Source organism: Artemia sp. Qi Xiang Cuo, chromosome 2 (assembly GCF_049724085.1).
Source record: "Artemia sp. Qi Xiang Cuo chromosome 2, ASM4972408v1, whole genome shotgun sequence".
Taxonomy (NCBI): domain Eukaryota; kingdom Metazoa; phylum Arthropoda; class Branchiopoda; order Anostraca; family Artemiidae; genus Artemia; species Artemia sp. Qi Xiang Cuo.
The window spans coordinates 81,591,881-81,608,387 of NC_142795.1; the positions used below are offsets into that span (position 1 = coordinate 81,591,881).

Genomic DNA, 16,507 nt, shown 5'->3' on the forward strand with positions numbered 1-16,507 from the left:
AAAACTACAAACCACTTTTCACGTTGTTGAGGCTATCTGTAAGCTCGTAATAACATCTTTAGTCAACACGGAGCAGATCAAAAGACTATTTGTACTCATACATTAAAAGGAGTTTTTATAAAAAGAAAACAAAAAAAAACAAAAACAGAAAAGTAAATAACTGCGTTAAACGAAAGAAGAGAATAAATGAATTAAAATAATGATTCAAACTTAAAACGAACAGACATCAACATCAATGAATAAGTGAGACCCATAAAAAATAGAAATTGTACTGAATAATCAATTCAAACGTAAAACAACAGAAACTACAACAAGCAGGAATTTGACTAACGCTCCTAAGCGTTCTAAGGGTCGGAGTGTAATTTGCACTTATTGGAGACAGTTTTATTTCGAGCAGTGTCTTTTTCTTTGCAATAACATCTACAATAAAAAAAAAAAAATAATCATATTATAACCGAGATTACCAAAGAGAATTAATGAAAGGAGACCGACTTTCCATCTATAATTACATTCATTCCTACGAGTCTCGACAATTTTGGGTTTGTTAACATTAAAAAAGAAAAACTTTTACATGTAATTTGTTTTCAGTGAAGCGCAAATGAAGCTCTGACCCTTAAAAGGATGGACGTACCATTCCAAGAAAACTTGAACTTAATACCCTGTGATTTTTATAAGCTGGATGCATATAGTATCTTTTTATTTACTTCAGCATCCCTATCAACATTTCCCAGAAATTTCAACTTAATGTCTCTAGCCGTTCCTGAGATTCAGTACATACGCTCTATTGACAAAATAGATAATATAGCGCCTTATGATTTAATTCAAAATCCCCCTCAATATGTCCTACAAATTTTGCAATTATTACCATCATCTTTTCATGAGATATTGCAGATATACCCTTTTTACCACCTGGATGCACAGAGCGTCTTTTGATTTTCATTTAATATCACCCTGAATATACGCGGAAAGTGCAACTGAATGCCCTTAGCTTTTCCTGAGATATTGCAGATACACCCTTTTGAAAACCTCGGTACAGAGTATATTTATTTATTTTAAGATCCTCCACCTAAACAGGCACTAAAAGTTTCAACTTAATGCTGTTAGCCGTTCCCGAGATACTGTAGGTACGCCTTTTTGACAGCCTGGATGTTCTTAGGCTCTTTCTTAGCTATTCTTAAGATACAGCAGATACAATGGGTGCACATTATGTCTTTTAATTCACTTTAACACCCTTTCGACCAACAAGGAAATTTTAAACTTAATTTCCTTAGCCGTTCCTAAGATATTGCAGATATGCCTTTTTATAACCTTGATCCACATAGTGCCTTTTGATTAGTTTATAAACCCCCCTGAACAAGAAACTCAATGCCCTTATCTGTTCTTGAGATATTTCAGATACGACCTTTTGACAACCGGTATATATATATAAGTCGTTTTTGAATTGGTTCAGCACTAGTAGTAGCAGTACTAGTGGTACTATTTGTAGTAGAAGTAGTAATAGTGGTAGTAGCAGTAGTAGCAGCAGTAGTAACAGAACTGAGAATTTCAACTTAATAGCCTTAGGCATTCCTGAGGTATTGCAGATACGCCTTTTGATAGCCTGGATGCACATATTTGTTTTTGATACAGTTTTATATTCCCCTCAACATTCCCTGAATTTTGACGTTAAAACCCTTAGCCTTCAAGAACAAACACAGCACCAAGCATTTTCTCCTTTCCAATAATAAGTCCTGTATATAAAACGGATAATTTTCATAATTTACTGCCCTTGCCTCATGGGCTGTGAAAAAAAAGGTAAAGAATACAACACATCCCAATAATAAATCCTATATTTAAAGACGGACGATTTGCATAATTTACAGCTGAGGGCCAGCTGTGCTTTCTCATATCAGGCCACACCCTTTCTTTTTATTTTCCCTAGATTTTCCCAGGTGCACTTTTAGTGGTGATATGTACCCATTTATGGGTTCATGGCCTCTGGGAGTCTTGTCATCCCTGGAAGCATATTTATTGTACCTTTCAACTATTTTGAAAAAAACTGGCTTTCTCAGAATTTGTATCAGTGTTGAGAGGGGACAGCTGAAAGGGCAAGAGAAGGGGGGAGAGGCTGGTTGGCCTCAAAATACTTTGAATGTTTAAAATGGCACTAGAACTTTCAATTTTCAATCGAATGAGCCCCCTCCGAAGTTTCTATAACAACTCTTTTCATACGAAGTTGTCTGGTGAAAAAAGGCAATAATACCTATAGCCCACTTTCCTCTTTGCTGACTCAGTGCTATTGCGCTGTTTACAATTCTCCTACTCATCCAGGATTTTCATTAGTTCAAGAGTTTGGAAAATTTGATTTTTTCTAAAACAAAAAATTGTTATTGCAGTAAGATGCTGTCAATAACTGAAGAATGGAAATGCATGGGATTTGAATACTACTACGCGAACTCTACAAAGATTACGGGTCGAAAACAAACTTACTAAAGCCATAAGTGACTAATTAATTATTGTGTCATTTTTGTTAATAATTTTTTTAGACCTTATACACTACCGTCAAAACAGCTTTTTTATCCATAAATTTTGAGAATAATTTTATATAGTTCTTGTAATTTAGATTGCGTCAGTCAGCACCGTCCTGCTGTATGGAGCGGAGACGTGGCCAGCTGCCAAATCTATCCTCAGCGCCGTCAATATCACTCAGACGAAACATCTCCGAAGAATCGAAAGAGTTCACTGGACTGACTTCGTTAGCAACCAGACTCTCCTATCACGTACGGCTCAAACTCCTTTCTCGATGTAGCTTGCCAAGCGTACTGTTCGGTGGTACGGACACCTCCTTTGCATGTCACGCGATGCCCCAGCACGGGTCGCATTAAACTTCGACTCCACCTTACCCAGATGGAAGCGGCCCAGAGCATACCCATCGACTAGGTGGAAAAAGACAAACCCAATGAATTCCTCACCCAAGCCCACATCCTGGTGGAAGAACCTGCGATCCTGGCAAGCGATAGGTCAAACTGGAGGCGCCTAGTCTCATCGTTCTCTACGCCGAACCCTCGGCAGGAGTCTTAAGTCAAGTCAAGTAAGTCTTGTTATTTAGATAGACAAGTGTCATCAGGTTAATCCGATAAGAACCATAAATATGTATAGAATCTTTGATTAGTGAGAATTTATTTGCTTTTTGAGACATGTTTGTTTTTCGTAAGTTTTTCACACTTGATTTGTTCTATTTCAGATAATCGTACAAAAAGTTAGTTGTGATATGCCATTTTTTCATGAATATACATTAGCAAACATTATTAAGTAAACACTTTTGAAACAAAAGTAGATGTCATATTCTAGGTTAGATATTTTTGATGCGGAATTACAAAGTCCCAGATTTGTCTTTTCTAAATACACGTAAAGGGAAATTCTTGATTTGTTTACTTTAAATATGTTTTTAGTTAGAAGAATTTATTTTCAAAATAAGAGGATTTGGAAAGAATATATTTATCACCCCATTGAGAGTCCTTGCCATCAATAATATCCCTTGTAATCTGTTTCCTCTGTAATCTAACCTGGTTTCAGGAGGGATACCTCCTGAAACCTGAAGATGCTGCCTGAAGATGTCGCCTTCTGCTGAGCCTCTAATCTAGGATGTTACAAGAGCATAAAATAAGGAAACTAATATTATTACTTTTATTTGATATTCTTCCTGTAGAAGTAGTCAGCCATTAAATCAATACCAAATTGTCCCCCTCCCTTACTTGATTTTTATAATACATTTTACCCTCCCCCCCCCCTCAATATTTCCTTGAATTGACCAATAAAGCCTAAATTAAGTCTTGGGAAGGTGTTTTGAAGCAACTGTTTCCTCTACTTCCCCTGCAAAGGGCACTGACCATTAATTAACTTCGAGGAAGTCTTTTTTAATCTATAACAGTGAAATTTAGAATCCACTGTACAATTGAGGCACAAGGAGCGTTTTTGAGCATCACCACTTTGCTAAATCCTGATTTGAAAGATTTTGAAGAAAAGGAAAATGTGTCCCAGATTTGAAGAAAAAAATCCTAATATGGTTTATAATCCTACTCATTCACCTAACTCAACTGCTTTCCAAGATAGTAAAAAGATTTTACCAATGCTGCTCCTATCAATGCTGCTACAGACAATTCATTGTCTGTAGCAGCCTGACCTGCGCTGCTACAGAAAAGCCGTCAAGCCCTCAGACCTGCGCAAACTCGTCCTTCACCCCATTCTATTCAAAGATTCACTTTTTACCCTCTTCACATAAAGTTCCTATTTCCTTAGATAAGTCACCAAAAGGAACTAGTAAAGTACCTTTTTTTAAGTAAAGTAAATATTTTTACTATTTTTTACTAGCTAGTAAAAATAGTTTCATATCAGATTTCCACAGAGCCGAAATCAGATAGGGAAAAAAGAATATATGAACGAAAAAAATTAAAAAATGTTCTGATTCTAATTAAACAATCTTTGTGTTTCAAGAGTCATTCTTATTGAAATGAGATAAAATTTAGGTGTTTAGCGTAAAGAGGCAGGTATTGAAGAGAGTGCAGCCCCACCATATATGGATAATTTCTTTTTGTTTTAAGTTTTAATATTGCTTCTTACTTTTAGTAGAAAAAAACTTGCTTTCTATTGCCAATTTAGTTTTCAAAACTTTTAAAAAGTAGCCTAAAAAATTCTAAAATTAGAACAAACGCCGATCAATTGACGACGCGATCGCCAATAATTTTTGGTGGCGTGCGGTGAAATTTTTCTTTCGGTGCGCCAGCAGCACTAATTATATCGGCCGCGGCTGAATTTTATTTTGGCACGGCTTCGGGTCTACTATCACCTTGATATTATCATTGTATTTAGTTCCACAAAATGACTCAATTATAACATCAAAAAAGTTGATACAGGGTTTGAAAGAATACTACTACTACTATTAACAACTCACCGCAGCACCAAGCCACCTGAGGGCAACACGGCTACGCAAGCTCCTCCTCCATCCCAATATATTAAACTTCTCCCTCTTTATATCGTCCCAGGAAGTTCCTATTTCCCTTAAATATTTCTTAATGACATCCTCCAACCCCAGACGAGAATGACCTGCTATCCATTCAGCCCAAAACGGTTGGCCAAAACGAACAATCTTCGGCAATCTGTCATACTTCATCCGCAAAACTTGCCCTAGCAATCTCACCCTTTCTTTCATTATAGCCCGAGAAAGCGGGATTGAGCCACACTTTTCGTACAACCTACTGTCTGAAATACGGTCAGTCAGCCACGTACCCAGAACAATCCGTAAACATTTTCTCTAGAAAACATCTAGCAAATCTTCATCCGCTTTTCGGAGCGCTCATGCTTCAGAGCCATATTTGACCAATGTCATCACTGTAGCTTTCAATATTTTAATCTTGGTTTGCAGACTTATCTTCCTTTTATTCCAATTTTTTTTTTAACTGTGAAAAAAACACCCTTAGACTTGGCTATTCTGCTTTTAATATCTTTACTGGTCCCACCGTTTTTACTAATAATACTACCAAAATAAGTGAAGCTACCCACCTGATCAATCTCTTTGTTACTCAACGTCACCTTTTCATCTTCACTTATTCCTAGCCTTAGTGACTTAGTCTTCTTAACATTAACTTTCAAACCTATTTTTGCACCCTGAACTCGCAAAACCTTTTACAATTGTTCATTTTGCTTACATTTTCATCTAGGATGCTAAAATCATCAGCATAATCTATGTCCCCGAGAGTTTTGGCTCCCTATTTGATTCCGTAGTCTCCCATTGCCTTCTCTTTGCTCCTTAAGACGATGTCCATCAAAATGATCCATATAAAGGGGGATAGAACACAACCCTGCTCAACTTCTGATTTCAAACAAAACCAGCTGATTATACTATCAATTAATAATAATTTGTAACTCAATAATTTATATTCTCGTTCTAGCAGTGCAAAATCACGGACCTATGGCAAAAGACACTATTTTTGTGTTTTGTTCTAGGATATAGCTTATTCCACCAGTTTTTATTGTAACTTTTATCTCAAAGAAGAAGATGGTGACGTTTTGTTCAAAAGTGCAACAGTCCAGTTAACCAAGGCAAAAACTAAGTAGAGTGCTACTTTATCTTGACATCGATCTCCTTTGTAGAATTGTCTTATAGACTAGATTGTCTCTGCCTTATTTAGAGCATAGTTTTGAAATATTTGACCAGTATATATTTCCTATTGAAGACCACTGTTAATTTTATCTATAATCTGGGATCTGTTGAAAGCACTATATAAAAAACAAAGTATTTACCAGTCCAAAAGAAAAGCAAAGTGTTTACCAGCCCACTATCACAGTTCATATAAATAGCAGTATGATCTTTCTCTATCTCACCCATTATAAAAACCCGGACCGGGGTGCGAGTGCTCCGGAGAACGTTTTTGCAGATATAAACATAGGCGAAGTCAGATTAGCGGGAATGCAGGTTAGTCTGTTTCCGATTGTTTCCATAAAAGTGCATTGAAACAATCGGAAACAGACTAATCCGCATTCCCGCTAATGCAGAAATAAGTGGGAGGAGCTTTTTGTTCGCACCGAGAACGAAGACCAGAAATGATCTGCGATAAGCTTACTGGTATATTCTGTCTACTGTGCCCACTATAGAGGACCACTTCGATTGAACCTAAAAAGCTTTTTACTTCAGCGACGTGTTGTTCAGGGCTAAAACGGTAATTAAGTGACTGGACTATGTGTCCAGTCACAAATTCTAGATTTTGTGGTACCAATTTTTATTTGGGATATGCTAAACGTAAGATTAATTGCTCAGAGTTGCAAATACAGGGGTGACACCCCTCTTAAAACGGGTGCAATTTCGTTTTCATTTACGTGAATCTTTTGAACAGCAAGGGGATTACCATTTCTTTCTTTTGCATTGGTTGAATTTTCAATTTTTGGAGATTTTTCTCAAGTTGAACGAACATGGTTTGCAAAAAATTGTTTTCTAGCTGCAGAAAGGTATTCTAAATTTCAGACTACAAATTTAGAGAGCATCAAAAGTGGTCGCTTTCATTCCCTAGTGGAATATGCTATGGTCCTGCTTATTTAATAATAAAAAAAAGTTCATCTATTTCAAGTTTCGAATTGCAATACCCGCAGTCTTCAAGGCTAATATTATTAGTGTTAGTTAGTCTCACTATACCTGATGGCACAAATCCAGCTGCCAGACATCCAATACCCCCAGCAAGAGTAGTTGTGACCAGAATTGTCCTCCTTCCCATAACCCCAACTAAGAAAATGCCTGCTATGTACGATGGTATTTCTACTAACATCACTAGTTCATAGTTAAGAAAATAGTTGTCACTCAAATCCGTTACTACCATGGATAATCCGTAGTATGACATTGCCAGTGAAAACCTAGTAAAAATAATTATATTGGTAGGTTATGTTAATACCTTGAAGTTGACAAAAATAAATAAAAAACAAACAAGCATTTAAAACCTATTTGCATAATGATTTATCAAATTGACCAACATTTAAAACCGTTGTCACATCGTTTATAAAGCTAATAAACTGCAGCAAAAAATTTTTAGCATTAAATTGGAGAATAAATTTAAAAATGTTTCACTTTATTTTTTTTTTTTATTTGCAGCTTTAGCAAGTTCGTAAATTTCAGATCGAGCTTAAGACGATCTTCTGTTTTAATATTTTTTTTTATTGATTTTTTGGTTTAGTCACTGTCATTCTAAGGATCCAAGTTTTAATTGTAAAACTTGAAATTCAGTCAAATGAGCAAGATGTTTAAGTGAAAGAAGGTGCAAGTTTTTAATGAAAAAATTGCACTTACCAAACAAAAAACATGAATAAAGCCCTTTTTCGAAGAATGCTATTTTTCAGTACGTCAAGCATAGTGCCATTGATATTACTCTTTGCAGAAGCACTTGTTTCATCTTTATCCTGTAATTTAAAATATTCATTTTTAATTTAGCAATTAAAAAGAAGAAACAGTTTAGCTAATATAAAAACCCTTGATTCGGTTAAAACTAAAATTTGTTTGTCTTCTCCAAATTGTCACGAGTCTTAATTTTAGTCTTAATTTTACCCGAAGTTTTCTCATTTCCCGAGGACGTTTACTACGAGCAAACAAACTTCTAAAGTTGCGAAAATGTAAGCTGACCAACGTTAAACAACATTAAAACCTATAGTTAGCAAAATATAAAAAGGGATAATAGTGATCAAAATAGTAATCGAATTACAATAAAAAACAGAGATGCTCTGATGAATTGAAAACTCGACTGCCTTTTTTAGATTTTTAATGAATACTTAATTTTTGAGATTGTAATTTGTAGTACTTTTGTTTGTATTATTGATTTTCCTACCACTTTCTATTTCCTCCAAATAGCAGGGTTGAAAGCAGGGTACTTCCAAACCATTTGATGATACCCTTAAAGGAGCTCATTCTGCCGAAAAATCATTCCATATGGTAAGTCATTGTCAGTAGAAAACTCTTATAAATATTTCTAAAACTATGGTAAAGATTTCTTTGGTATAAGTAACAGAAAAAGAAAATAAAATTAAAGAAGAAAAATACCTAAAAATATGTCGAAACTTCTTCGGACATTGTCTTCTGTTGTAAATGATCAGTATCACTAAGACCTTGGCATGGTTACACCCATTCCAAATTTAAAACGTTCATTATAATGTGATGTATGTTAATAAGTCTAGAAAAAGCGTCGTCACAAGTGTATCCCAATTCCTAATAGGGGCTGGAGGATGGATCGTTCTGGGGCAAATCTTCACAGAACAATATCCCCCATAACAAAATTGTTGCACAAAAGGGTAGTCATGATGGTGCTGCTTCATTATAGGTTTTTAGAGGTAAACAAAAAGAGCTGTATAGACTATATTGACAATGACGATGACATGATTTTGGCCATTGTTGTGGTCAATTTTTATATCGTCGTCACCTTTACTGTTGTTGTCGATGTTTTCCTTGCCAACAGTGTCTATTGGCTTTATCATAGCGATTTATCATAGCGAATATAAAGTCAACATTTTTCTTGAAGCTTTTTGTGAATTTGAGATTCGATAAATACTCATTGGATATTTACTTTTCGTGAACTGGGATGTCAGACAATGGTGGTGAAGCTTAGCAGGCTCCACGGATCACTGGGCCAGCTTCCCATAGAGTTGATAGCCACTGCAGCCGTGGGCCTGCCCAAGTAAAGATAAGTCTATTTCCTGCCTTTTTTCTTTTTCTTGTTTCTGCCTTTTCTTCGAAGCCGTGATGCCCTTGTTTCATGATGATGACCTTGCCCTGGCAAGCTTTGCAGGACATCCTTTATGGCCAGTCGGAATTCTCCGTTCTGTCGCAGATAAATCTGGTCGATTTAAGCACCAAGTATTTTGCTACGGATCGCATGAAGTTTAAATGGTTTTGGAACAAAATTAAAAAAATTTCGAAACAAACAAAACCGAAGCTATGAAAATAGTTGGAAAGGGAGTTAACCGCACTTTTGAGGAACTTGCTCTCAGCCCGCTTGTTTATAAAAATTCGGCTACAAGTTCAGATACTTCGGGGCTTATTGAGTGAACTTTTAAAGATGTAGCAGTAACAACAGATAATATGAAACAGGCTATTGCGCAGAAAGTTAACAAAGCACTTAAAATTCACCCTTCGACCACACCATCTGCTGCTGAAATTGAAAAGATAATTGGCAATGCGATAATATTAGAATTTACTCAAAGATTTGACAGGATTGAAAAAGACCTGAAAATATGTCACAATCAACTAGAATTACTTGAAAATCGAGTTGCTAGAGTTGAAGCCAAACTTGATGATGCTGACCAAGAGTTGAGACTGGATACACTACTGTTCAATGGTGTCAAATAACCCCCCGGTGTTGAAGTAAAAGATGCAACAATGAATATTATACGCAATAAGATGGCGTTCTCAAGTCTTGCTGATAGCGATGTTATATCTGTGCATAGGTTGCAGCTGAGCTCTGATGATAGCCGCTCTAATAAAATTGCTTCAGTTTTATTGAAATTCAAAGACCGTCACACAGCTGTGAATGTTTTTGCTTGCAAAAAAAAACCTGTGAACATGAAGATTTTTGTGGCTGAGAACCTAACAAAGAAAAAAAAGAGAATTATTGAATGCTGCAAGGGAAAAATACAGCAATAAGTTCGTGTGGTCAAACCAAGGTCGGACTTATGTCCGTCCGGAGAATGCAACTTCTGCTCGTAGACTTTCGTCTCTGAATGACATTCGATCGTGTTTGAGTGTCCTGTTTCTTTTTTTTTGTGTGTTTTTTTTTTGTATTTTAATTTTGAGTCTTTATATGTGTTTATTTATTCTTATTATTATTATTATTATTATTATTATTATTATTCAATTATTCCTATTTCCTTTTTTTCCAGTTTATGTACGGGTTTTATCCCTAATGAAGAAAATAAGATCGTGGCTTTTTATTTTACTTTTTTATTGTGGCTAGCCTACTCCCAATACATAGGCTAGAGTTACTTGAAAAAAATTCACTGTCAGTTGCTGATATTTCATTACATCAGTTAGTTCTCCATTTTCAAGATCGAATTGATGAGTGCACAAAGCCACTCCGTCCTAGCCGTTACGGTCGTTTTGAAGAGTTTGGTCAAATTAAAAAAGAGATCAATAGTTTGTGTGTTGCTCAATGGAATTGCCACATAACGTTGGCTTTTGAAGAAATAGTTCAGTTTTTAAGTAATATTGATAGTGTGACTGATGTTTTTGGAATTTGTGAATCATTCTTGAGTAGGTATATTCTTCTCTCTTCCTACTCTTTTCCAGGTTACCAACTGATATCAAGTCATGGCAGTCAATGGGGCGCGGGGGACTTGCATTTTAGGTGAGAGAGGGATTGAATTTTAAGGAAAGGGAGGACCTTTATTTATGGAATGAAGGTAAGATTGAAATTTTTTCTATTGAGATCGAAATAGATAAAGGTAAGAAGTTAATTGTTGGCCTGGTTTATAGACCCCCTGGTGCTCATCCGGAGGAATGTTTTCAGGAGTTAGATCAGTTTTTAAGTAGGGTCCAGTCTAGTTGATCGGAGTGCGTTATTCTGGGTGATTTTAACTTCGATTTATTGAATTTAAATGGTTTTAATTTAGAATTTTTAAATCTTGCATTGTCTCATGATTTGTACCCAGTGAATCTGATTCCTTCCCGTATCACTGCTCAGTCACCAACATTAATTGATAACATATTTGTTTCTTCAAACCTATTGAGGCAAGCATTCTGTGATATTCTCCTTCAACCTGCTTCTGAACACCTCCCGATTGTTTGTATGATAAATAGTATTAAAACTTCGGCTAAAAACCTAAGTAAGAGAGTTTATAGAGATATGAGAGATAATAACTTGAGAAAGCTGAAAGAGCAAGTTAGTACTTTAGCATGGGATCAAGTTAGCGAAGAGCAAACTAGCCAAGAAAGCCATGGGTGACCACAGAATTGCTTGAAATGATTTAAATGCGAAACCAGCTTTTAAAAAACATTTACAGAGCCCGAAAAATGTCAGTTTATTTGAAGAATTTAAGCGAGTGAGAAACAAAGTTAACCATACGCGTCGCTGTCAGAAAAATGCATATTATGCTTCTGCTTTTAATGGTAAAAGTGGTGATGCAAGAGGAACCTGGCGACTAATAAATGAGGTTTTAAAAGGGAAGACAAATAATAATGATGGAGTAAAGAGTCTGTTGGTGAATGGAAGTGAAAACACTGATAAACAGGAAATGGCAGATGAATTGGGAAAATATTTCACGAACATTGGCGAAAGTATTAAGGAAAAAGTAGCTAAAAAGTCTGGAAGACATCTGGAAAAGTCCTTTATTGATAATCGAGGCGAAGGGCGTAGTTTTTCGTTCGAGAAGTGCACAGCAAAGGATATCAAGAGCACAGTTAAAGGACTGAAGTCCAACTCGGCCGGAATAAATGGGCTTAATCTTAGGGCTGTAAATACTATCCTAGTTTATATATTACCTTGTCTACTTCATTTGGTAAATCTATCACTCCAGACCGGTGAATTCCCTAGTGGTCTTAAACAGGCAAATGTAATACCATTGTATAAAGGAGGCAACAAACAAGAACTATCGAATTGGCGACCGATTTCGTTGTTGCCTATTTTTTATAAAATCTGTGAAAATATAACTCATAGGAGACTTTATGAATATTTCGATAAAATAGGAATATTGTGTGACAGCCAATTCGGATTCCGCAGTAAACATTCTACTAGCCATGCTGTTCACCATCTTCTGGATGTAGTCAATGGAGCTCTAAGGTTTTATTCCTTTAACGATCTTTGTCGACTTCAAAAAAGCCTTAGCCACTGTGGATTTTGAGTTGTTGCTGTGTCGCCTATCTAGTCTGGGGAAGAAAGATGTCTGCTTGGATCGGTTTAAATCATATTTTTATGGAAGATCAACTAAAGTAATGTTAGGTGACATCGTTAGCAGAGTCTATCCTGTACAATGTGGAGTTCCACAGGGCTCAGTCCTGGGTCCGTCACTGTTTCTCGTATACGTCGATACTCTGAGGTTCTACATGCCTGAAGCAATTGTTACAGCATTTGCAGATTATACTGCTTTGACAATTTCTGCACGGTCACTGGAAGAACTAGTAGATAAAGCAAACCGAACGCTTGAAAACCTTTTGGTTTTTACCTCCTTGAGTTACCTTGCTGTCAATACTTCTAAGACAAAGTATATGATTTTTAGTAGGGTAGGAAAAATTGTAAATAGTACTTCTATAGTAATTGAAAATTTGTCGCTTTCACAGGTTTTTGAAAATAGATATTTGGGATTTTATGTTGATCATAATTTTAGTTGGAAGAAACACATAAATATGATTTCTTCTAAACTTGCACGAGGTCTTGGAGTGATGCGGCGTTTGAAACACGTGTTACCTTGAACTGTTTTAAGAAATATATATATCATACTGTTTTTCATCCTTTTATTGTCTATGGCTGCTTTATTTATGCATCTAATTTTTCTTTAAATACTAAAATACTGCAGATTATTCAGAATAAGGTGCCTCAAGTACTGGGTGAGTTTGTTCAGTATGAGCACACGCGTGAATGTGCTATGAGTTTTAGAATTTTAAATATTCATCAGATCAGGGACCATCAGGCAGGAGTATTTACTTACCATGTGCTTAATAGATTATCTCCTGAATATTTTTGAGATTTTTTTAAGTTTAATTCAGATTATCATCATCATAGGACTAGAGGTCGTGGAAGCTTAGTCTCAGAAGTAAGGAGTACAAGTCGATCTAGCTTTGTAATTAGAAATTATGCAGTTAATTTGTGGAGTGGTTTCCCGGAGAGCATTAGGGAGTCAGAAAACCAGTTTCAGTTTAAAATTAGATTAAAAAGTTTTTGTTGGGTGGGAATTAAATATTTTTGATTGTTGTTTTTTATTATTTTTTTTTTTTTTTTATTCGGGAGAGTTAAATAGTATTGAATGGTAAGAAAAGAGTAAGAAGAGTGAATGAGTTTGCTTTATGATGAAAGATTGTGTGACGCTGCTCAAGCCACAATAGTGGCTTAATAACACGTCATACGTCCTTACCATTTCTGCGTTTGTTGTTAATGCTATTTCAAAATTATGGTATATATCAGTTAAATATGATGTAATTATTAGTTAAAAATAAAATTCATCTCATCTCATCTCATCTCAACAACGGCAAGCTCGTTCATCACAACAATTTAGATTTTAATTTACAAATACTGCCGAAATTAAGATACAATCATGACGTCAGCATCAATGGTGATTACAACAATGACAGATATGGCGATGACTACACCAAAAATAATAATAATACATTCGTCATTGTTTAAACATTACCACCACCACCACCAAGGCAATATTAATCGTCATCATCATCATCGCCTAGTCACATTAATAATACCCTTAAAAAAAAACCTAAAGATAAAAAGACCTTGCCCAACGCTCTTTCACTTTCTCCATCAGTTTGCCGTGAGGATTCGTATTCATGCTGTCTCTTCTGTTGTATATTTAAATAGCCAGTAGTTTATACTGTACCACATACATTCAAATAAACAACTAATATTCTAATATATTTCTGAATATAAAAGGCCCAACTTGCAAACAAAACTGCAGTGTGAGTAGCATTTATTGAGATAACATAGATAAAAACTTAAAGTTTGTTCACTGGGAATGGCACTTCAAATACACTCAGTAATATAATTTTCATCATTTTTAAATACGTAAGGAAGCAAAAAAGATAAATCAAACTATTTTGTTCTGTGGCACGAAAAAATGCTCCGTCAAAAATGTGAAAAATCTTGAACGATTTTTACTCATTGATAATCATAAACTGAATATATCTAATGTTTCTTGGCTTTTATTTAGTCACAATAGAGGGATAGGGGTCTACACAGTCAACCCTAAATAAAACTAAATTAGTCTAAATGTAAATTTACACACTTTACGCACAGACTGGTTGCATTTTTTAGCCCCCCCCCTAAAAAACGTCGATCCTAACCCAAATAGTATTCTCGTTATTTCTTTAATGTTAATGTTAAAGTTCCTGTCATAGTTATAACTAGGCCTTCCTGAGTAAAAAAAAAATAATGGTCAATACTTTTCTGCGATTCCATAACCTTCAATGTTGAATGAAAACATCTTAAATAAAATTTTCTAGTTTTTAGGGCAAATTCATTAATTTCACTTTATTTATGTTCCAAAAACATACATCTACCATACAGAAAAACAACAAATTAGAAGAAAGCCACATTATACTTACCGTATTGTTTTTGTGAGATTGTTCAGCCACTTCATCAATTGAAGTACAAAGCAAATGTTCTGGTATTGTCTTCTTATTGAGCTTCGAAGCAAGCTGAACAATTTTCTTGGCTTCTTTGATGCGACCCTGGGTGATTAACCAGCGGCAAGATTCTGGCAGAATCCTAAAAATAGTAAGCCGTCATAAGTACTATTAAAACAAATCAAACACCACTGAACAAGCATAAATTTTATTAATGTATTTTGCATAATAATATAAATATATATATACATAAACATCAAATAATAATATAATATATATTATTATAATATAATGATAAAAAATAATGTAATTTATTAATACTATCCTAATATGTATTCTTCATATTTTTTTGCAAAATTTTACAATATTTGCTGAAGTTGAAGATTGCTGATCATCTTAGGAGTTGCTGATAATAATCAATGCATATAACTTTTGAGCTCTTCGAACGATATTTTTTTCAAAATTCTTCAAAATATCAGATTATTTATCTTTTTCATCAGAATCCACGTTTCGGAATCTTTTTAATAGACCGCGCTGCACTTGGGCAAGATCGCAAGCTATTTGGAGTTTTTGCCTTCATAAATGTCCCTCACTTCACTCGGACTGAAGCTTAGGCCCTCGCGAATGAATCACGGAATATATTGCAACAAGATTACGTCAGTTTGATGGAAACTTTAAATAATTCCTCCCGTTCGGTTTTGTTTACAACAAATTTAGTCACCCCATGCTTCTTATTGTGTTAACAACAGAATATCTTCATACAAACATAATATTTGATCCATACGGTTAGGAGTACACTGCAGGGGAGTGCTTAGGGGAGTGCACTGCAGGGGAGCTTAGGGTGCACTGCAGTATTTTCAGTTTGAGGGAACGGGGCAAAATACATTTCTCCAATCCTCTAAAAACAGCTTGCGGTACGGTTTCTTTCTTTTGTTAGTGTTGTCCTTCGGCTAGTATCTTAACAAATGAGCAAAGCTTTGGATAATTAAATTTTGGGTCAAATGAAGATAACCACTAATTGTCTATAATAATCATTCAGGAATTGGATATTTATGAAATGTAGGCGCAATCGTGCATCAGTACGGCAACAGAAACTGGGACGGTGTAAATATGGCTTTGATGGTTCTAAACTGATGAAAACCACCTAATCTAAGTTTAGCCTAGTGTCTACCTCCCTTGAAATATAAGCCTTGGTACGGCAGCAAATACTTAATAAGGGAGCAGACACTCTTGGAGCACCTGACTGTGGAAAACCTTCCATAGTACTCAAGGCTATTTTTACAACAAGATGACGAGGAAAAGGGTTAGATATAGCAACAGTCACTTCATAACACGAACTACTGATAGAAGGATGGTGAGTGAGTGTTATTGTATCATTCACTGGTCGTCATCTAATAAGATTAAACAAAAAATGCAAGTTTTTCAACTGAAAGTAAGGAGCAACATTAAAACTTAAAATGAACAGAAATTATTACGTATATGAGGGGGTTCGCCCCCTCGTCAATACCTCGCTCTTTATGCTAAAGTTCGAATTTTGATCAAATTATTTAAGAATGACTCCTGAATCACAAAGACCGTTTAATTAGAAGAAATAGGTCTTTTAAAAGTACTAACAAAACTTTAGCGTAAAGAGCGAGGTATTAACGAGGGGGCAGACCCCCTCATAAACGTAATTATATATGTTTGTTTTGAGTTTTAATATTGCTCCTTTCTTTCTGT

General features: G+C 35.4%; 1 protein-coding gene across 1 annotated transcript in view; it reads right to left on the reverse strand.

The window, feature by feature from the left end:
• The window catches only part of LOC148955687 (organic cation transporter protein-like), an 83,985-nt gene that overhangs the window by 14,179 nt on the left and 53,299 nt on the right, over positions 1 to 16,507 (reverse strand). The window contains exons 6-8 of the mRNA XM_089108303.1: positions 14,768 to 14,930; positions 7,811 to 7,920; positions 7,166 to 7,380 (exon numbers count right to left, since the gene is read on the reverse strand). Coding sequence (XP_088964429.1) covers positions 7,166 to 7,380; positions 7,811 to 7,920; positions 14,768 to 14,930 — 488 coding nt within the window. The remainder of the gene's footprint in view (positions 1 to 7,165; positions 7,381 to 7,810; positions 7,921 to 14,767; positions 14,931 to 16,507) is intronic.